The sequence below is a fragment of the Triticum urartu genome, chromosome 7A (assembly GCF_056163025.1).
Source record: "Triticum urartu cultivar PI428250 chromosome 7A, HENAU_Tu73, whole genome shotgun sequence".
Classification (NCBI taxonomy): domain Eukaryota; kingdom Viridiplantae; phylum Streptophyta; class Magnoliopsida; order Poales; family Poaceae; genus Triticum; species Triticum urartu.
The window spans coordinates 651,095,147-651,117,512 of NC_141879.1; the positions used below are offsets into that span (position 1 = coordinate 651,095,147).

General features: G+C 47.4%; 1 protein-coding gene across 1 annotated transcript; it reads right to left on the reverse strand.

The window, feature by feature from the left end:
* Positions 1–18,544: 18,544 nt before the first annotated feature.
* Positions 18,545–20,995, reverse strand: LOC147961068 (uncharacterized). Its single transcript, XM_087533661.1, has 6 exons — positions 20,831–20,995; positions 20,604–20,750; positions 20,150–20,544; positions 19,586–20,081; positions 18,858–19,134; positions 18,545–18,777 (listed from the first exon to the last, which is right to left on the reverse strand). The coding sequence occupies exons 1-6, from the start codon at positions 20,993–20,995 to the stop codon at positions 18,545–18,547; spliced, it is 1,713 nt and encodes a 570-aa protein (XP_087389787.1).
* Between the last annotated feature and the right edge of the window lie 1,371 nt (positions 20,996–22,366).

Genomic DNA, 22,366 nt, shown 5'->3' on the forward strand with positions numbered 1-22,366 from the left:
GCCCAATCCTTTTTGTAGCAAAGGACAAGCCTGGACAAACTCTTATATAGAAGAAAGCGCTCCCGAGGACACACGGGAATTATCGTCAAGCTAGTTTTCATCACGTTCATATGATCCGCGTTCGGTACTTTGATAATTTGATATGTGGGTGGACCGGTGCCTGGGTGTTGTCCTTACTTGGACAAGCATCCCACTTATGATTAACTCATATTGCAAGCATCCGCAACTACAAAAGAAGTATTAAGGTAAACCTAACCATAGCATGAAACATATGGATCCAAATCAGCCCCTTATGAAGCAACGCATAAACTAGGGTTTAAGCTTCTGTCACTCTAGCAACCCATCATCTACTTATTACTTCCCAATGCCTTCCTCCAGGCCCAAATAATGGTGAAGTGTCATGTAGTCGACGTTCACATAACACCACTAGAGGAGAGACAACATACATCTCATCAAAATATCGAACGAATACCAAATTCACATGATTACTAATATCAAGACTTCTCCCATGTCCTCAGGAACAAACGTAACTACTCATAAAGCATATTCATGTTCATAATCAGAGGGGTATTAACATGCATATAGGATCTGAACATATGATCTTCCACCAAATAAACCAACTAGCATCAACTACGAGGAGTAATCAACACTACTAGCAACCTACAGGCACCAATCCCAGACTTAGAGACAAGAATTGGATACAAGAGATGAACTAGGGTTTGAGAGGAGATGGTGCTGGTGAAGATGTTGATGGAGATTGGCCCCCTCCCGATGAGAGGAGCGTTGGTGATGACGATGGCGATGATTTCCCCCTCCCGGAGGGAAGTGCCCCCGGCAGAACAGCTCCGCCAGAGCCCTAGATTGGTTCCGCCTCGTGGCGGCGGAGTCTCGTCTCGAAAGCTTGCTTATGATTTTTTTCCTCAATGAAAGACTCCATATAGCAGAAGATGGGCATCGGAGGGCCACCAGGGGGGCCACGAGGGGGGTAGGGCGCGCACCCACCCTCGTGGCTGGTGAGTGGCCCCCTCTGGTACTTCTTGTGCTCAGTATTTTATATATATTCTGAAAATAACTTCCGTGAAGTTTCAGGACTTTTGGAGCTGCGCAAAATAGGTCTTTAATATTTGCTCGTTTTCCAGCCCAGAATCCCAGCTGCCGGCATTCTCCCTCTTTATGTAAACCTTGTAAAATAAGAGAGAATAGGCATAAGTATTGTGACATAATGTGTAGTAACAGCCCATAATGCAATAAATATCGATATAAAAGCATGATGCAAAATGGACGTATCTACTCCCCCAAGCTTAGACCTCGCTTGTCCTCAAGCGAAAGCCGAAATCGAAAAATATGTCCACATGTTTAGAGATAGAGGTGTCGATAAAAATAAAATACGGACATGAGGGCATCATGATCGTTCTTAGAACAACAACTTATATAATTATTGTCATATGATCTCTTATGCTAGAGTAACAATTCAATCACAATTTCAAGTATGAATCATAAACTTCATTGAAAACTAACAAACTATAATCTCAGTCATTGAAGCAATTGCAATTTATCATAACATAGGAAAGAGTCAATATAAGAGCTTTTCAGCAAGTCCACATACTCAACTATCATATAGTCTTTCACAATTGCTAACACTCACGCAATACTTATGGGTATGGAGTTTTAATCGGACACAGAGAAAGATAGGGGCTTATAGTTTTGCCTCCCAACGTTTTACCTCAAGGGTAATGTCAACAATAATAGTTCATGAAAACTCACATCCAATTAGCCATATATACCAGGATCTTTCCAACATATTGTGCTTGACAGAAGATAAAATGTAAAAAGGAAAGGTGAAGATCACCATGACTCTTATGTAAGGTGGAAGATAAAAGTAAAAGATAGGCCCTTCGCAGAGGGAAGCAGAGGTTGTCATGCGCTTTTATGGTTGGATGCACACAATCTTAATGCGAAAGAACGTCACTTTATATTGCCACTTGTGATATGGACCTTTATTATGCAGTCCGTCGCTTTTATTTCTTCCACATCACAAGATCGTATAAAGCTTATTTTCTCCCACACTAATAAGTCATACATATTTAGAGAGCAATATTTATTGCTTGCACCGATGACAACTTACTTGAAGGATCTTACTCAATCCATAGGTAGATATGGTGGACTCTCATGGCAAAACTGGGTTTAAGGGTATTTGGAAGCACAAGTAGTATCTCTACTTGGTGCAAAGAATTTGGCTAGCATGAGGGGAAATGCAAGCTCAATCATGTTGGATGATCCATGACAATATAATTTATCTCAGATGTAAGAAAACATAACCCATTATGTTGTCTTCCTTGTCTAACGTCAACTCTTTAGCATGTCATATTTTAATGAGTGCTCACAATCATAAAAGATATCCAAGATAGTGTATTTATATGTGAAGACCTCTCTTTATTTATTGCTTCCTATTAATTGCAACGATGACCAAAACTATGTTTGTCAACTCTCAACAACTTTTATTCATCATACTCTTTATATGTGAGCTCATTACTCTCCTTAAGATCCATATGATCTCTTTTATTTCTTTTTATACTTTCTTTTTTCTTTTATTCACTCAAGATCATGGCAAAATAATCAAACCCCTGACTCAACACTAATCTATTATATAGCTCACGGACTCGATTACATAAGGGGATCATAAAGCAAAACTCATAACTAGATCATACTAAAGCTTTATTCCATTAGATAAAGATATTACTAAAAGGATCAAACTAAGAAAAATGGTAAAGATAGGAGTGTGATGGTTATACGATACCGGGGCACCTCCCCCAAGCTTGGTTGTTGCCAAGGGGAGTGCCCATACCCATGTGATTATATCTCTTTCTTCGGAGGTGGTGATGTGATATTCTTGGCGATGATGCCCGTCAGGATATGATTCTCCTCCTCAAGCTTATTGACTTGCTGCTTGAGGTCCATTATTTCCTTACGAAGCTTTCCTGTGATGGCTAAACACTACATAAAAAAGACACATCCGTGACATTTTGGGCCGAACGAAATTTTTTCTGTCATACATATGACACTTCTATGACGATAATTGTGACAAAACCCGGTATCATCATAGATGTGGTGGGCTCCTACTCCTATGACAAAAAATCATGACAGAAAATGGGCTTTTCGTCCTAGGTGGGCCGGAGACGCAGCTGCATGACATTCTTTGGGCCGTCCATGACGGAAAAAACCGTGGTAGAAGCGAGGGGTAGGAAAATTTCGGGGAGTTCCCGATTACGGTGGGAGGTCGGGGGCCGAGAGATGCGCGTTTCTCTCGTACACGTACGCGCGTGTGTGCGAGGCGTTGGCTCTAACTGAACCCGAGCGATTGCACTGTAGGCGACACGTTACTGAACCCGAGCGATCGATCGATGGCTGTTAACTGAACCCAATCGAGCGATTCCTTCGCTACTGCTGCTAACTGAAGCCGATCAATGGGATGAACAGTGAGCGTTGCGGGGGGGGGGGGGGGTGGATGAACAGTGAGCGGTGGCGTTGCCTCTGGATGAACAGGACCCCGTGGTGTGGTGGAGGGCTGGATAAACAATAGACGGTGGAGGGGTGCCCGTGGAGGGGTGGATGAACAGGACCCCGTGGTGTGGAGGGCTGGATGAACAGTAGACAGTGGAGGGGTGGTTAAACATGACCCCATGGTGTGGAGGGCTGGATGAACAGTAGACGGTGGAGGGGTGCCCGTGGAGGGGTGGTTGAACAGGCCCCCGTGGTGTGGAGGGCTGGATGAATAGTAGACGATGGAGGGGTGGTTGAACAGTAGCCGGTGGAGTAGCGTGCGGTGGAGGCTGGATGAACAGGAGCCCGTGGAGGCTGGATGAACAGGAGCCCGTGGAGGCTGGAGGAGGTCGACGGTGGAGATGAACAGTATCCCGTGGAGTCCCGTTTTGCGGTACGCCACACCCCTCCTGATGAATAGGACCCCCGTTTCGACCGTAGCGCTCCAACACAAGTCCGCTTCCTCCGTTTTGCGGTACGCCACACCCCTCCCGATCAACAGGACCCCCGTTTCGACCGTAGGAGGTCCGTTTCCTCCATTTTGCGGTACGCCAGACCCCTCCCGATGAATAGGATCCCGTTTCGAACGTGGCCGGTCGAACACAAGGCCGTTTCCTCCGTTCTGCGGTACGCCAGGCCTCGTTTCCATCGCCTGTTCCGTCCAAGCCCTCCCGATGAACACGACGCATTTCGTTGCCTCCCCATGAACACGATGTATTCCGTTGCCTCCCCATGAACACGACGCATTCCGTTGCCTCCCCATGAACACGACGACGATGCTGCTTCTCCGTTCCGACCCAGCCATGTACACGAGCCCTGGCCGTACGTATGCGCGAGTAGGCGTTCGAGACCCCGCCCGTATGTACACATACGTGGCCGTATTTTCTTTCTTGCACCCTGGCCGCTGTACGTACGTGTAAATGCTACGTGCGCGCCTCTACTACGACACGTACGCGCCTCTACTACGACACGTGCGTGCCTCTACATCGACCAATATGTACGTACACGTTCGCGATCAGAATGACAACGCTACGTACGCTTCGACCAGGTGGGTCCCGACTGTCAGGCACTTCCTTGCCTGCGAAGATGTAGCTGGTCGGTCCCAGCAGTCAGTGGGCGAATCGTTTTTTTTGCCCGGACACACTTCCTTGCGTGCGAAGATGTAGCTGGTGGGTCCCAGCAGTCAGGGGGAAACGTTTTTTTCGCGAAATACAGTGGCCCATCCGGTGGGTCCCAGCTATCACGTGGAGGAATCATTATTTTCCACGTAATATGGAGGCACTTCCTTGCTGCGGCCGTGGACCCAGCTGTCAGCCTCTCCACGTACAGTCCACGTCCGATGGAAGTCGTTCCTTGACCATGTTGACCACGCCGTGCCGAGAGCACCAGGGCGGTGGACGACGGCGAGGCCTAGAAAGGGGACGACATGGAGGCAGGGAAGACTCGGCAGTTGTTTCCCACGTGGAGGGGAGTACGACTGTACGAGGGTTTACTGGTTCGTCTGCCGTCGCCGAAGAATAACAGCGGGTGTGGGTGAGTAGAGGGATGGCTAGGCCAGCGATGGGAGTACGGTCGGGCGGTGAGGCCTACGCGGCAGCACAGCCGGCCGCGAGGAGGAGGGAGCAGGCAGTCCCGCCGGCGCTTGTTTGAGCGGCTGGAGCAGGAAGAGCAGAGATTGAAGAAACACGACGGCCGTTGGATAGACATCCAACAGTCAGTGCTTGTGCGTCAACCTTTTTTTAGGAAAGCCTCAAATCTGTGGAAAACAGCATACAGCCCATCTGCCATTATTTCTAATAATTTACAGTCCATTTGCTAATTCTTAAGGTTTTTTTGGAGCCCATATTCTTTTTGTTAGCATTACAACCCATATTGTGGCAACGGTTAAAAAATTATACGAAATTTTGCATATTTTGGTGCGGTCCGAACTGTTTTTAATCCCGAAATTTAGACTCACATTCAAACTGATTTTAAAAATAAATGTATATCAATATAAAATCCAACAAATTCTCCACACATAAAAATTAATGTAATTTAAAATCTTGATATGAAAAAAAGATATTTGAAACTAATTGCCGGTTTGATGTGTTTTAAAAATGTACAACCCATTTCTCATTACTGATGGGCCATTTTCTTGGCCAGCCGAATGAAAGCTCTCCTCGTCTTGAAAGATTTGCAGCCCGACAGGCCTGACAACGCGACTTACTTGGCAAATCACAAAAAACTAGGCTGTGGCCGTGGACCCAGCTGTCAGCCTCTCCACGTATAGTACTCTTCCGATGGAAGTCGTTCCTTGACCATGTTGACCACGCCGCGCGGAGAGCACCACGGCGGTGGACGACGGCGAGGCCTAGGAAGGGGACGACGCGGCAGTGGAAGCCCGCGGGGAGAGGACTACGAGGGTTCACTGGTTCGGCTGCGGTGTGAGGCTGCCATCGCCGCAGGGCCTGGCCAGCGGTGGGAATAGTAGGGGGCGGTGAGGCCTCTGTGGTAGCACAGCCGTCCACGGGAGGCAGGAGCATGCGTCACGACCGGCGCTGCTTTGGGCGGCTGGAGCAAGAAGACCAGAGGTTGAAGAAGCACTATGGTCGTTGGATGGACATCGTACGGTCATTGGAGCTAGAATCGTTCATATTGACTAAGTTGACAAAGCCCTTCGTCCCCGTCAACTTAGTAGGCCCACAAGTCAGCCTCCCAGCAAGGTGGGTCCCAGCTAGCCGGGGGAGTATTCATTTTTTTGTGCGTAATAAGGAGGCACTTCCGGTGGGTCCGAGCTGACAGCGGGGGGAATGTTTTTTTCGCGAAATACAGTGGCCCGTCCGGTGGGTCCCAGCAGTCAGGGGGAAACAATTTTTTTCGCAAAATACTGGTGGCCCGTCCGGTGGGTCCCCACTGTCAGGTGGAGGAATAATTATTTTCCGCGTAATAAGGAAGCACTTCCTTGCGGCTGCCGTGGACCCAGTTGTCAGCCTCTCCACGTACAGTACTCTTCCGATGGAAGTCGGTCGTTGACCACATTAACCATGCCGCGCCGAGAGCACCACGGAGGTGGACGACGGCGAGGCATAGGAAGGGGACGACGTGGAGCCGGGGAAGACGCGGCAGTGGATGCCCACGCGGAGAGGAGTACGAGCGTTCACCGGTTCGGCTGCGGTGTGAGGCTGCCGTCGTCGCAAAATAAAAGGGGGTGTGGGTGAGTAGAGGGATGCCCTGGCCAGCGGTGGGAGTAGTAGGGGGCGCTGAGGCCTGCGCAGCAGCACAGCCGGCCACGGGAGGCGGGAGTAGGCGGTCCCGCCGGCGCTGCTTTGGCTGCTGGAGCAAGAAGATCAGAGATTGAAGAAACACGACGGTCGTTGGATTGACATCCAACGGTTACGTCTGCTAGAATCGTTTGTTGACGTATATAATAACTAAAAAAATCTTGCATACGCATCAACTAAACATGCCCACAAGTCAGACCACTCCCTTTTTTTAATAATTTATATATAGCTCATGGCAACTTCTTATGCAATTTATTGCAGTCGTTTTTTGGTTGGCTAGGGCCAATTTCGCATATTTCTGTGGGTTCCAAACTATTTTTAATACCGAAATGTCCAGCCAGATTTAAAGTACTTTGAAGATATATTTAAATTAGGTTAATGCCTAGTGAAATAGAAATTTGAAAATGTAATAAAATTCAAAAATTATAAAGTAATTGCCAAATCGTCATCTGTTTTTATATTTACAACCTATTTCATATTACTTTCAAGATTTGCAGGCGTCTTGAAAGAGTTGCAGCCCATCAGGGCGTAGAAAAATAAGTAGGCCTGGATTGGGTATTCTTCAGAAAAAATAAACTAGGCTCATTTTCACAAAGAAAAAATAGCTGGGCTGGTCACATGGTGAACATTAAATATAAGCCTGGGCTAGACGACCACAGCCCAGTTCAAACCCTGCTCCGTCTCAACAATACGAAACAAAAAAAATACTGCTCGAGTAGCTACGTCCCAAGTGTCAGCCGACCTTGTGCTGTTCTCTTGTCTATTGACTATATACGCTCACAATGTCGTGGGTCCCAGATGTCAGGAAAACACTAGGAGGAAGCATTTTATTTTTCCATACGCTGACGTGGTGGGCCTCTACTGTCATCCTCTCCACGTACTTCTGCCGATTCCTGTTGGTTGTTGACCATGTTGACAACACGCCAGGGCGGCGCCGCGGCGAGCGCACCAAAGCGCGCGGAGGACGTCGGCGTTAACAATTTAGGAGATGGTGGGGGCGGCGATGCGTGCGCTGAGGCGCAGCCAGCCGTGGGAGGCGGAAGCAGGCAGCCCCGCCGGCGCTGGTTTGGTTTTGGCGGCTGGAGGAAGACATGACTGAAGAAACACGACAGACTATAAAAGCAGCAGGAGTACTTAACAACCTTAACTGAAACCAGCAGGGACACTTAACAACCAAAGCTGAAAGCGATATGAGTACTTATACAGGTTCAACCATACAAAGCACACCTCGAACAGTGCTACTTTGCCTACAGTTAACCAAGGTGAGGACGCCAAGCCCCAGGACAAGGCCCAGGCGCCAGCCCACGCATCCACAACCTTCTGAAAGCGGCTTCATCTCGCAACGTGGTCAATAAACAGGATATTCGCTTTAGAGCCATGGAAAAGCATGAACATAATCTTATGTCCTATTCTCCAAGATGGACGAGCCTTCATTATTTGAGACCACCCATGAATAAGTATCTTTTCACCTCCAAGGGGAATTGAGTAGGTCGACATAAACATCATGTTGTGACCAAGCGCAAGTCTGACCCGACCATGGTCAGGCATCTGTATAGGAATAATAGAACTCGGTAGTTCCTGTTTCAAGAAGATCACAGCTGTAAAACTGTGTATAAGCAATAGTTTATGAACAACATATATAACAGAAAACAGCTCGTACCATAAGTTTCTCGACATAGTTGGACCTGTTCAACGAGTGCAGCAGTGGCACACATATCCCACGTGGCCTTCCACCATTGAAACGCCCCACAAGGACCTCAAGACGATCAATAAAGTGTAGGAACTTGTGGATGTCGATCCAGTCAACTTCAGTGCCATTAGTAACAGCCGAGTTATTACTGACTAACAAACGAGCAGACTGCTTAACTCTGAAAAAACCTACACGTGCCAGCAATTATAAGAAAATATTAGTTAGAAGTAGCATCTTCGTGAGAGATTCATTGCTACTTCTAAAGTTAAATTATGATTAGTTAGACATAATAGGTGGATTAAGAAGTAATCGAGGCAACAAGCAAGAACCAGATACAAAACTAACATGGATGAACAATTGGAACGATGTCGGGGTGGAAGATCGCAGTGAAGATGAGACCAGGTTCTGCTATTTCCATCAACATTCGTGCGCCAACTTTCAGTCCGTAACACTTGAGGAAGTTTATCCAAGTTCGGCCATAAAAAAGCAGCGATCTTCTTGGTTCATGAACCCAACTCGGAACTTATATCCATGGCTTGTCTTCACTGTGACCATTAAACTAGTGTATTCAGTTATGGCAAGGCCGAGCATCTTGAGTACATGTGTTCTGGCAGAGCAAATAATACACTGTAGGAAAAATAATATGAGAACACAGCATGTTCAAAAAAACCCCACCCTCCCAGATAGAAAAGAGGATTCTAGGAACATACTGTGCGCGTTTCAAAATGCTGTGTTAGGATGAGAAGGAACAAGTGTGGCGTCTCGCCGAGGGCGCAGAAACCTGTATGGTACTCGCACTTCGGGCACTACAAATGAAACACACTAGATTCAGTAGGAAGAAAAATGCATCAACGGCGGCGGCTGCCATCCTAGGATTACCTGCGACCAAGGGACTTAGGTTTATCGGGGATGGATGAAGAATTCGTACCTGGTTCTCCATGAGAAAACCCTATGCAATCGCCGAGAGGGGGTTTTCTCTGAACAAGCAGACGAGGGAGAAGGGGATTCTGGCCCAGTGAAATATTGCAGCTTCGTCCGTCCAGCTTACTACTAAAGCTGGAAAGGTGGGGTTGTGATTTGATGGCTCATTGGGCATTACTGTGGCGCTACGATCGGGGTGTGTCTACCGTGAAGTTGTGCACTCTAATTTGTGCATATGGCACGTGGACCCCATTGCCGGTTGCCCCACATATCAACGAAAGAAAGTAGAAAGACAGCAGTAACTAGTTACACATAAATATTTTTTTTGACAGAGAGATACTCCCTCTGTAAAGAAATATACAAATCTTTTATATCATAGGCTCACCTTGCCAAGAAATATACTCCCTCTGCAACGCACGGGCATTATGGGGGTTCAGCTGAGAATATAATACTCAGATTTTTTTGAGGGATAAAAGCTGCTTTATTGAAGATTAACAGTCATAGGTATACAAATAATTTCGGGGGTTCATCTGAGCCAAAGATGCCATCCACAGGGCAAAGAAGTAGCAGCTTTTGCGAGCACATGCGCTTCAACATTACACTCGCGTTTTTCATGTATGATCTCCATGGTTTGGAACATATTCTTCTTCATCTTGATCTCGTCCGTAATAACTTTGCTGGGCCCCAAGTATGCCTCTCCAATATGCTTGACTGTTGCTGAACAATCGGTGCTAATCTGAACTTGTTGCAGGTTTAAGTCAAGAGCCAGAGATAGCCCCTCACAACATGCCATTGCCTCTAGGATCTTTGGATTAGTAACACTTTCGCACACCAGTGCCGATGCTCCAAGGAAGAAGCCTGTATGATCCCGGCTCACAGCTGCCAGGGCTTCCCTTTCACCATTGCGAGATAACGCAGCATCAACATTCATCTTCGCCCAACCCACAACAGGAGGAGGACGCTACTTCTGCACTGAGCTAGTGCTTCTTGAAACTAGGTTCTGGACTTTGGGCCGCAGGCTGACCCTCCATGTTTGGGGGCCCATGTGTTCTACCTCATCGCTTTTCATATTGCAAGCGATCGATACAGTGCTGGTTTTAGATGCTGTCGCAAGGCGAATACACAAAATTGAATAAAGCACGGCAGCTGTTGGAATGAAATCAAATGACAGTTCCTAACCAGCAATCAGAGTTGCAATTCTATCAATGATATACCATGTGATAAATAATACTATCGTACTACTTATACACACATGACACTTGTTTCACCATGCCACATTATTACATCAAAATCTCTCGGAGGATAGATCAGTTAGGCAGTTGCGTGCTTCTACTTAAGAATTTCAAAGTTGATTTGGACCAGTTCTCCTTGCCGAGAAAGTTCGATTTTGACATCATCCCCTACCGCAAGATATGATTTAGATTTGAACCTTGACCATCCTTTAGCATCAATCATCATGCGGCCATCCTTTGTACTTATGATATATTGAGCAGGTTCATTCACACGAAGGCTGCGCATGGTAAGAGAAACTTGGCCGCGGTCGCCCGGATTGTTGAACGACTCCCTCGTTGCTCTAGGAATTCTCTGTTTGCAAACAAGAAGACATACCCAAACAGTTAGATCAACACAGTGAATCATGTGAAACAACATGGAAAGAAAAAAGAACGAAGCACTTGGGCGACCAATGCTTACCAAGAAGGTGGACATGTCGGTTTTTGTAAGGAGTTTGGTATATGAAGTGCGAACTGCAGCCCAGTCTGTTGCCGGTGCAACTGCACGGGCCGGAGCAGATGCAAGAGCAAGTGTTGGTGCAGGTGCCGAAGCCGCTGCTGCTGCCGGAGATGGTGCTCCTTGTAGAGCTGGTGCCGGTGTCGGAGCAGGTGCCGGCGTCGATGCCAGATCCTCCGGTATATCAGACTGATCCGCTGACGCGGTCGGTGCCCAATCCTCAGCTGGATCAGACTGAGCTGCTGCCACTGTCAGTGCTAGAGCAACTGTCGGTGCTCGATTTGTGCAAGACAGCGGCGATCGTGTCTGGTCTGCTATGATCAGCTTTCTAACTTGACTAGGATCCGTGACCGTGATCCATTTTTTTCTCCATTTCTTTTAAACGCGAGAAGGACTAATTGTGGCGTTTTTGTTAAACCAAACTGCAGTTCATCGTAGGGATTCAGCTTGTACTTAGACAACACACTAATCCAATTTTTTCCAGTAATATAAGTGATGGACAGTGCCTACGTTACTGACACGACATAATAAGTGAAACCTGCAAAAATAGCCATCGTAGAGCAAACCAAATGGTTTATTCTGTGATGAATGTCACATGGCAAAACCTGCATCGTAAAATTGCAGGAAAAGAAAGAAAACATGACATTAAATCAATAAGATTTAGACAGTAAATCAATAAGATTTACTTGATGTGACACGAGTGAATCCTTACCAGGAAATCACTATGTTGAAGTACTAAACAGAAGATTGATCGTCCAACTACGCGTGGCATGTAGGGGCCCCGCCTACTCCCACAAGCAGGACAGTCCAAAGGTCGTGAAAAATCGTATGGACCGAATATCCATGGGACTAGAAATCCTAGTGGGTGCGATAAACCCTGCAATGCATATAGATATTGGAGTGTAACTGTTGAGGATATAACCATTAAAGGTAAACCGCCCAGGAGGGGCCGGTTCACCTTCACTTATAATGAAGCCCAAGGAAACCCAGAAGATGGCACTTTACGGATAAGGCTTAGAGGCCCAGAGCCCGGAGGCGATTTAGGGCCCATGATAGTAAACCGCCATGATTGTATAAACTTGTATTATAAGATAGGAAAGAGGAGACCGAGGCGGACACTTGTATGAGCCAGCCTTGGGACTCTGTAAACCAGCCGGGGTCGTCCTGAGTATATAAAGGGGTGACCCGGTGGCGGTTCAAGTGGAGACAACAACAACCCGAGAGCCAGACAAAGCGGATTCGCTCCCTGGCCTTCGAAACCCTAGCAATACCAATCACAACTAGACGTAGGCTTTTACCTTCATCGAAGGGGCCGAACTAGTATAAACTCCCGTGTCCCCTTGTCCGGTTTAACCCCTTTAAGCTAACCCGTTGCGATGGCTCCACAACTAAGTCCTTTCACGAGGACATCTGCCGTGACAAACCCACGACAGTTGGCGCCCACCATGGGGCTATCGCATGATGGTTTTGAATTCTTGAAGGGTAGCTTCGATGAACTCAAGGGATACGCTGTGGGCCGGATGACGAAGAGTCGTCGTGGCAAGCTCTACATCGACAACGCAGGATGGGGTCCCGAGGCTGATTCAATCGAATACGGGTACCGGGTCCCCTTTGCTGGGATTCACATCTTCATCGGCAAGATCGGCGAACCGGCCCCTGAGCCGGACATCTGCACCGACATCATCGAAACGGCTCGGCATGCAAGTTCTTCGCCGGTTCGGCCCGAGGCAAGACATGTTTTCATAGGTGTCGTCCATGGATCGGGGTATGAGGATGAACCGGTCTCCGATGGAGAAACCGTGGTCTGCTGTAGTGACGAGTCTTCTGGAGAAATGGAATCGCTTTACCAGTTGCAGGACGGCCGGATTGAGGGAGGATCCGAGGGCAACAGTATTCCGGATTCCCCCGGTCTGCCAAATTGGGCCGCCATCTTCATGGCCGGCACACGATCGGCGCCTCATTCATCTATCGCCGCAGCAGTGCTCTCCGGTTCAACGACGGCCACACCAGCAGGGGCAGGAAGCTCGGCGCCGCCTCCGGCCCAAGTCTTATCTAATTTGTTCGACGCTCTGGCGGCACTGATGTCCGCGGAGGTAGATGCAGCAGCCAGGGATCAACACGATGCGGAGATTCTAAAAGTGAAAGATCAGATAGCCCAGGCTAAAGCGGAGCTGGCAGCAGAGAACGCCAGGATGGCTACGGAGCGGGCCGAGTTGGAAGCACAGGCATATCGGATTAGGCTGGATCAGAATGCTTCGGAGGAGGTCATGAGAAGAAGGTACTGATCACGTCTCCCGTCGGTTTACGAGCCGCAAAATCTTTTCAACATGCCAGATGCAGGAGCTGGTAACCAACCCACGCTAAACCGGGTGGGGGCGCCGGGAGCAGGAGCGTCGGTTCAGCCGCGCGCGACAGACCTGCCTCGCCAAAACAACGTTGTACCATCAACGCCGCCCGGGCATTATTCCAACCCGTTGGACAACATTGTGGCCGCCGCTTCGCGTCTGGCGGCCCTCCCAACCGACGGCGAGTCACCAGTTGCAGTGGAAGCGTGTCGGGCCAGGGATCTCCTTCAGACAACACTAAATCAACAGCAAGCATATTCACACAGCCGCGAGAGGATTCATTCCACTCCCCGTCCAAGCCGGAGTTATAGCAGACACGTGGAAGACGAACCGGCCGTGTCCAGTAGCGCACGCCACCGAAATTCGCCACGGGGGAACAACCCGGCCGGGGGAGGTGCTAATGCGCAAGATGTTGTGGACCACGGCCGCGCACGTCGAGAGGCCGAGTTGACAGCTCGACACGAAGCACGACAACATACTCCGGTTCACCCCACTGCCTCTGTGGAGCCAGGGGTGATGTTCAGTTCCCTAGGATTACCATGTTTAACTCCCGCATTGCGTAATGTGCGACTGCCCAAAGATTTCAAGGGACCTCGTAAGGTACCAAATTACACCACCGATTTGCAGCCAGAGGCATGGGTGGAGAGCTATGAGATGGCAATGGAGATGTTAGATGTGGATGAGGCTATGTGTGCTAAATATTTCACCATGATGTTGGAAGGAACAGCTCGCACTTGGTTGAAGAGCTTGCCGACCAACTCTATTGGTTCATGGGCCGAACTGAAGCATCGGTTTATCCAGAACTTCAAGGATACGTGTAAGCAGCCGATGTCGATTGTAGATCTGGCCGCTTGTGTCCAAGAGGAAGGAGAGTCCACGACCCATTGGGTCAAACGGGTCTCGGTGATTTTGCATTCATCAGATCGTATCAATGCAGACACCGCAGTGTTAACGTTAGAGGGCAATTGCCGTTTCAAGCCGTTGAAACAGAAGTTGGGGAGGCTCAAACGTCACTGCAACGACATGTCAACACTCATGGCCGCTTTGGTTAAGTATGCCGATTCAGATAATACCAAGGATCCGGATTCAGAGGAGGACAAACCGGAGAAGGGAAAGAAGAACGATGGGGAAAAGGGGCAGCACCACAACCAAGGAGACCATGGGAATAATGGTAAGTGTAAAGCGGATAGTTCAGACTTGGTGGCTAACACAAATATGCAGCGTCGCAAAGGTAAACTGCCCCAGCGCGGTGGAGGGATGAATCTGGAGCATTTGTTAAGCCAACCCTGCCCGAAGCATGGAACCAAGGAGGCCCCTTCCACACATCTTTGGAAGGATTGTCACATAATGAGGGAGTTCAAAAACTCTGATCTATACCGGTATGATCAAGATCTGCCGGGCGGTTCAGGCCCAGGTTTCCATGGGGGCGGCGGTTCAAGCTCTGGATTTTAGAATAACCAGGGCCATCAGAACAACCATGGTAATAACCAGCAGAATAACCAAGGGAATCAGCAACAGTCAAGTTACCAAAGTCAACCCAAGCAGTTGAATAGCGGACAATATCATGTGTTCACTACTAGCCTGTGCAAGCGGGATCAGAAGCTTCACAAGAGGGCAGTCAATACTGTTGAACCGGCCGTACCACGTTATCTATGATGGTTGGAGCAGCCCATTGTGTGGAGCAGAGAGGATCACCCGCCCCGGGTTGACAATCCGGGTCAACTATCCTTGGTGGTAGCACCTCAGGTGGGGGGCTATAAGTTTACCAAGGTTCTGATGGATGGAGGGAACAGTATCAACATCCTGTACTATGAGACTTTCCATCGCATGGGGTTGACAGATAAGAGTCTTAAACCGTCAAACACTATTTTTCATGGTGTAGTCCCAGGTAAGTCGGCATACCCTGTTGGAAAGATTGCTTTGGAAGTCGGGTTTGGAGATGAGCATGATTCCAGGTCTGAAACTTTGACCTTTGAGGTGGTGAAAATCCAGAGCCCATATCACGCGCTATTTGGACGGCCGGCTTACGCGAAATTCATGGCGAGTCCCTGTTATGTCTATTTACAGCTCAAAATGCCGGGTTATAAGGGGACGATCACAGTACATGGAAGTCGAAAGATTGCTTTGGATTGCGAGGAAGGTGAAGTGGCCTATGCTGAATCGGTTTGTGTTACAGAGGAGCTGAAATTCTATAAGGACAATGTTAATCCGGCGGACATGACCCCTCTGAAGAAACCCACAACTGAGCATGACCCGGCCCTGATATTCAAACCGGCTAATGAGACTAAACTCGTTGACTTCGTCCCTGGTGATTCATCCAAGCAGTTTAGTATCAGTGCCAATCTCGATCCGAAATAGGAAAGCGCGCTCATCGAGTTCATCCGTGAGAACCGGGACATCTTTGCATGGAAACCTTCTGACATGCCAGGTGTACCGAGGGAACTCGCTGAGCACACTCTCAATATTGACCCTAAGTTTAAACCGGTCAAGCAGTACCTTCGCCGTTTTAACGAAGAAAGACGCAAGGCCATCGGCGAAGAGGTAGCCCGGCTACTGGCAGCTGGGTTTATCGTCAAAGTGTTTCATCCCGAATGGTTGGCTAATCCGGTGCTTGTTCTTAAGAAAAACGGCACTTGCCGTATGTGTGTGGACTACACTGATTTGAATAATGCTTGCTCGGCAGATCCTTTCGCTCTCCCGCGTATTGATCAGATCATTGATGCAACGATGGGTTGTGAGCGCCTGAGTTTCCTGGATGCTTATTCAGGTTATCATCAGATTAAAATGGCAGTTAAGGACCAGGAGAAGACAGCCTTCATCACTCCCTTTGGAGCCTTTTGCTATGTTTCTATGCCCTTCGGGCTCAAGAGTGCCCAAGCAACCTACCAGCGTTGTGTGGAAAATTGTCTTCACAAGCAGATCGGGCATAATGTTCATGCCTATGTGGATGATATTGTGGTGAAGTCCAGGAAGCAGGAAACCTTGATAGATGATCTCAAGGAGACGTTCGACAATCTTCGGGTCTACAAAATGATGCTCAACCCAGACAAATGCGTTTTTGGTGTTCCGGCAGGCAAACTCTTGGGCTTTCTTGTGTCCAATAGAGGTATTGAGGCAAATCCGGAAAAAATCAAAGCAATCACATCCTTGGCTAAACCAGCGTGTATCAATGATGTTCAGCGTCTGGCGGGCCGGATTGCAGCCCTCAGCCGGTTTATCAGCCGTTTGGGAGAGAAGGTGATTTGGTACTTCGACTCATTCAAGACCAGACTGATATGCACAAGTTATCCCCACCTTGGGAAGGGCCCTTTGTGGTCAGCAAAAATCTGCACAACGGATCATACTACCTCATTGACGTTCGAGAAGACTCACGTAGCTCTGAGGAGGAGACCCGGCGGCCATGGAACATAGCTCTCCTACGGCCTTATTACACTTGAAGCCATAGGCTTTTCTTATGTACATATTTCAACAACGTGTATATTATGATCAATATAATAAACCGGCATCCTTGCTATTAAGCAGGGTCTCCGCCATTTTTTCTTTAAAATCTGTTAACTTGGGGGCATCAGCTAATAAAGCGAAGTACTATCTGTTAGCCCGGCTATCATGCCACTATCTAGCTTGGGAGCTTCACACCCAAGGGGCTAAAGAGAGTTTGATTGCTCAAAGCATGACTCAAACATAGGCACCCATTGAGCAGAGCTCACAAAGTTACTTGGGGGCTCTTTTTGTAAAATACCAAAGAGTTTGAAAGGACCCTTGTAGCTGGGTATCGACCCACGGCTTGGAAGCCTGGTGTATTCACCTAAAACCCCGGGTTGACATGCCTTCATCAAGTAAGCCACTCCTATCCAGGTAATCCTGGCACGACCCGTCGAACGTTTGACAGTTACTCTCATCGAGACCCTGAACTTGTCAAAGTTAAAATGATGATTGGTTAGTCGGAGGGCCATCTTAAAAGGCTTCGCCAAAATGGTTTAACTCAGTGGCCTGGCAGCCCAGAAAAGCCTCGATTTGGGCCTGGCAGCCCTTGAAAAGCCTTGACCATATTTTTTTGTTTGCTTCTTGCCAAGTTTTTGTTTTTCGTAAGGTTTGTGTTAAACCGGTGTTTCTTAACCTGGTATGGCTTACGGATCTTCTGTTAAAGCATACAATTAAAGGTAATCCGGCATCCTTCAAAACTGGTCTGGCTTTGACACCTTGTCTCCAGCTATCGGCCGGTGTTCATCACAACCCGGTTCTATATCATATATATACCAGCATGGCATGGTGGAAGTTGGGTTTTCACCCTTCTTCAAATCACAATTGGTAAACCAATAGCAATGTTTTGTATCACATGTATGATTTATTATTGCTGCAACCATAGTTGCTTACCAAGTTGTGTTGGGTATTTTGACCCGTCCGGTGGTAAACCGCCCAGATAGATTTTTCTTATGCAGACACAGGGATTGCATAATATTGTGAAAATACATAAGCCAGTACTGAAATTATCATGACGAATCAACGCAAAGTGTATCCCAGTGCACGATGCCAACAAATTAAAGTATTTTCACTAGCCTATTACAAGGCGCTTGAAGGCCCAAAGTATGGTGTTTCCAACAGAACAAGGTTTATGGAGCATCACTCTGATTGCCGGATCAAGTCTCATTACCATGTTGATGCGAAGTTGATGGGTCATCTGGCGTCGGATCAGCCTCCTCCTCCCCACCTAGCAGTTGGAAGTTTGTGGTGGTCCAGTCAATCCGGGTTAAGGCCTGAAAGATAGCTTCTTCACTGATAAGTTCCGACGGATCAATGTCAGGGGCATAAGTGTGCTTACGGATTCGTGGAATAAGATTTTGTGCCTCCGGCATGACAGTGTTAACCCGTTTGTTGTTGGCATCATAATAAGACCGGTGAACAGTCAAGTTAGCATCTTCTGCCAGCTGACTTGCCAGAGGACGCATTTCCCTTGTCACTCTTTTAAGGGCTTCATCATCAAAATCTGCCCCGTTTTCTTGTGTGCTTGGAAAGCCTTTGGCAAGGTCAACCGGATCCAAGTCAGCTATCCACGCTTTGGCTCAGGTGAGTGCCAACAAAGCGCCAGCCCTGGCAGCAGATCGCTTTACCTCTTCTATCTGTGCTGGTGCCATGGATAGCCTTGCCAGAGTGTCCTTGATCAGTCTTGGGGCCGAATTGTCATAGGATGTTGCGCAGATAACCCGTTGAGCACCGACGTATAGTTGTTCAAGCCGAGTATATGCTGCTTTCATCTTCATCCTTACATCTGAGCCCAGATGAGTAATGCGGCTACCTGCAACGGTTTAAGCATTTTATATTTCAACCGGCACCTTACAAGATGGATATTTCAGATGCCTTGCTAGGAATACTTACCAAATACTGCGGAGGTCATGGCATTCACTTGACGCTTCAGCCCAGAAAGCTCTTCTGCCACCGGTTTAAGAGCAGATTCGGCGTCTTCAGCCCGTTTCAGCAATGTACCCTTCTCAGTGTCCCAATTGGCATGTTCAGTTTTGAATTCTTCCTTCAGTCGTTCCATGGAAGTTAAAGCGGCTCGAAGTTCATCTTTGGCTTTAGAAGATTCTTCTTGATGAGATTTGATACTCTCTTGAAGATCAGCAATCTGCGTCCGTTGATGGTTTATGTCAGCCTGCCACAATTAGAGGAGCATATCAATATTTTATCAAAAGTCCCAAGCATATAACTGGTTCTACACTTGGCACTTGGGGGCTAATGCGGATTGTTTCTTTCCTACTGCTTATTCAAAGTCCCGAGGATTAATACAAGTTTCAATCCTGGCACTTGGGGGCTAATGCGGATTGCTTCTTTCCTACTGCTTATTCAAAGTCCCAAGGATTAATACAAGTTTCAATCCTGGCACTTGGGGGCTAATGCGGATTGCTTCTTTCCTACTGCTTATTCAAAGTCCCGAGGATTAATACAAGTTTCAATCCTGGCACTTGGGGGCTAATATGTATTTGTTCGACAATGTGCAGTTTGGAAGTTTAAAAGTCCCGGTGTGTCTTTACAAGCTAAACCGGCCCTTGGGGGCTACAGGATACAAGGCAGTGAAAATACAAAGATAAGGATGAAATGTTTACCTCATAGCGTTCCTTCATCAGATTTACCAAGTTAGCCTCATTATCTCGGCTTGTATAAAGCCGGTTCAAGAATCCGGAATGAAGATCCTGGGCAGAAAGATTAGCATATTTTGACAAGTCAGCTTCCATCTTCCTCTTGCCCATAGAAGTAAACTCATCGTTGGCGCTATGTTTTGCCAAGATAACTGGATTGCCCGGAGCGGTATAAGCAGTGCCAGTAACAATAACGTCATCATCTTTGGCTGGGCTTGGCGGATTAGCAGTTGACCACAGTGGATCAACAACCGGACTTGCAGGTATAGCATGTGGACTTGAGGTGCCCTCATGTGTGGCCGGATCAGCTTCCGGCGGATCAGTGTTGTTAGTTGGCTCTCGCGGGACAGAGTCATCCATGAGATTATCAAGATTTTTATCAGGATTTTCAGGAGCTTTCTCCGGTTCAACTTCGCCGGTAGGGGCACTGGTCTTGGCCTTCTTACTCAGACGAGCTTTAGCACTTATATTAAAACAAGGATTAGCATGATTAACCGAATTATGAAGGAGAAGGGAGGGCCGCATGCTTACCCAGGGACGGTTTTCAGTGGAGGCAGCTGAGTGGTTGATGAACCGCCAGACAAATTAGAAGATACCTGGTAGTTTGAATCAGATGGATTGAGAGGGCATCGGAAGAAACCTTTCAAAAGATAATGTTTTTCAGGAGAACAAGTAACCTCTGGACGACGTTTCCGGTTTGGTGTATGAGGTAAACCGGAAGAAGTGACCTGTTGACCACTGTGCCGGGTTGTGCGACGCCCTTCGGTTTGCTGTGTCTTCAAAGAAAGTTTTTGATACAAATGAGCAACAGGGTGAGAGCATTTCACTTTCTGAACTGCACGGCGAAATCGTTGAACCGGCACAAGTTCTGAGTCAGAAAGACAAATTACCTCAACATGATCTGCATGGCTGGCCTCCGCATCATCCTAGGAGTAATCATTATCATTAAAATATATGAATAGAAGTCAAGGGAGTCAAACTTTACCTCTTCAGCCGAGTCACCGACATCCTCTGGTGGTTCCGAAGACTTAGCAGTTTTCTTTTTGGCAGCTCTCTTGATGACCTTGGTCTTAACACGAGGAGCCTTAGCCGCTTTGTCTTGAGATTTCCTTTTCCAGAAGGAGCTACTAGCCTGCGAGATTGCACAAAGGGTTATTATAGCAGTGTTAAAGTGGAGAAGGATCAGGAAAAGTACAAGGTTAAAGTCTTTACCGCTGGCGGTTTCTTGGAGGTATAAAAAGGACGCAGACCAATTTGAGTACATACGGTGAGCGGTTCGTCAAGTATTTTCTTTACACCTTCAGTGACTTCATCATCAGTCAGTTCTATTTCATTAAACCATTGTGGATCATTGGTGTTGCCGGTATATTCAAACATCAATCCAGGGCGGCGGCTTAAAGGTAGAATGCACCATGAAATCCAAAAGCGGACGAGATCAACACCAGTTAAACCGTTGGCAAGGAAAGCACGGAGTTTGGCAAGTTGAGGTGCATAGGCTTGTCGTACTTTGGCAGACAATCTCTAAGGTAAAGGGTGAGTATTGCTGAGCCGGTGCGGACGGTAGCCCGGTAAAGGATTCTCTTCAGCAGGGGCAGTATTCTGACAGTAGAACCAGGTTTGGTTCCAGTATTTTGGATGGCTGTGAAGTTTGGCGTGAGGAAATTCAACCTCTTTCCTCTTTTGAATCGACACACCACCAAGTTCAGTATTGGGTCCATCAGAAAATTCAGTCCAGCAGTTTAAGTGAAAGAGATCTTGAAAGAGGTCGACAGTTGGTTCTTCTTGTAGGTAAACCTCGCAGAATACTTGGAAATCACATATGTTGGACACAGAATTTGGTCCAATATCTTGAGGATGAAGTTGGAAGCTGGCAAGAACATCCCGGAGATTTTTTGATCCGGGAGGACTGAAACCTCGAGCTAAATGTTGCATGAACACAATCACTTCTCCATCTTGAGGCTCAGGAGGGCACTCAGGGCCAGGAACTCGCCAATGGAGGACATTTTTTGAAGCTAAAGCGCCTGTGGTGACATATTCATTGATTTGCGTTTCTGTGATCCAAGATGGAACCTAGTTGCAAGCAGCAAATTGCTTCGTCATCTTACAAAGTCTGTAAAAGGAAAATGGACGGTTTATGATTGGCGGTTCATATGTGTTTGTCAAATGTTAAACCGACAATTCAAGGTATACGTATGAAGTGAACCAGGCATTTCTGTTCAAGTCTAGATGGCGGTTTAAGAGAGGGCTAATGACATATGACAGATTATCAATTACTAAAGGATAAACCGCCCTTGGGAGGCAGAACCCAATCTGAAAATTTGTTAAGTGTTGCGGAAACGAGTTTCACAAGATGGTGATATAATTTTGGATCTACCGTTGTTCAAAACACAAATTTTTTCTGAGCCTTACAATGGTGTTGAATAGAACAGTGAAGGTTCAGATAAGGATTTATACAGGAACAGTAAGATGCTGTAGTACAGCAGATTAAAGCTACAGATCCAGCCGCAAGGGGAAACTATCAGGCCTAGATAGATTCAGTACGATGCTAAAGGAAAAGCAGAGAAAGTACTGATGGACACTCACGAACACCGAAGAAACTTCGAAACCCTAATGCAGATTTAACAAGTAAAGGAAAGGAGTATTTACCAGAGACACGCAGCGGCGGAGTATCTTAAGAGATCTGGTACGAACAGGGTGATGCAGCGGCCTAGTTGGTGCAGACTGGTATGAACAGGAGGAAGACGATGC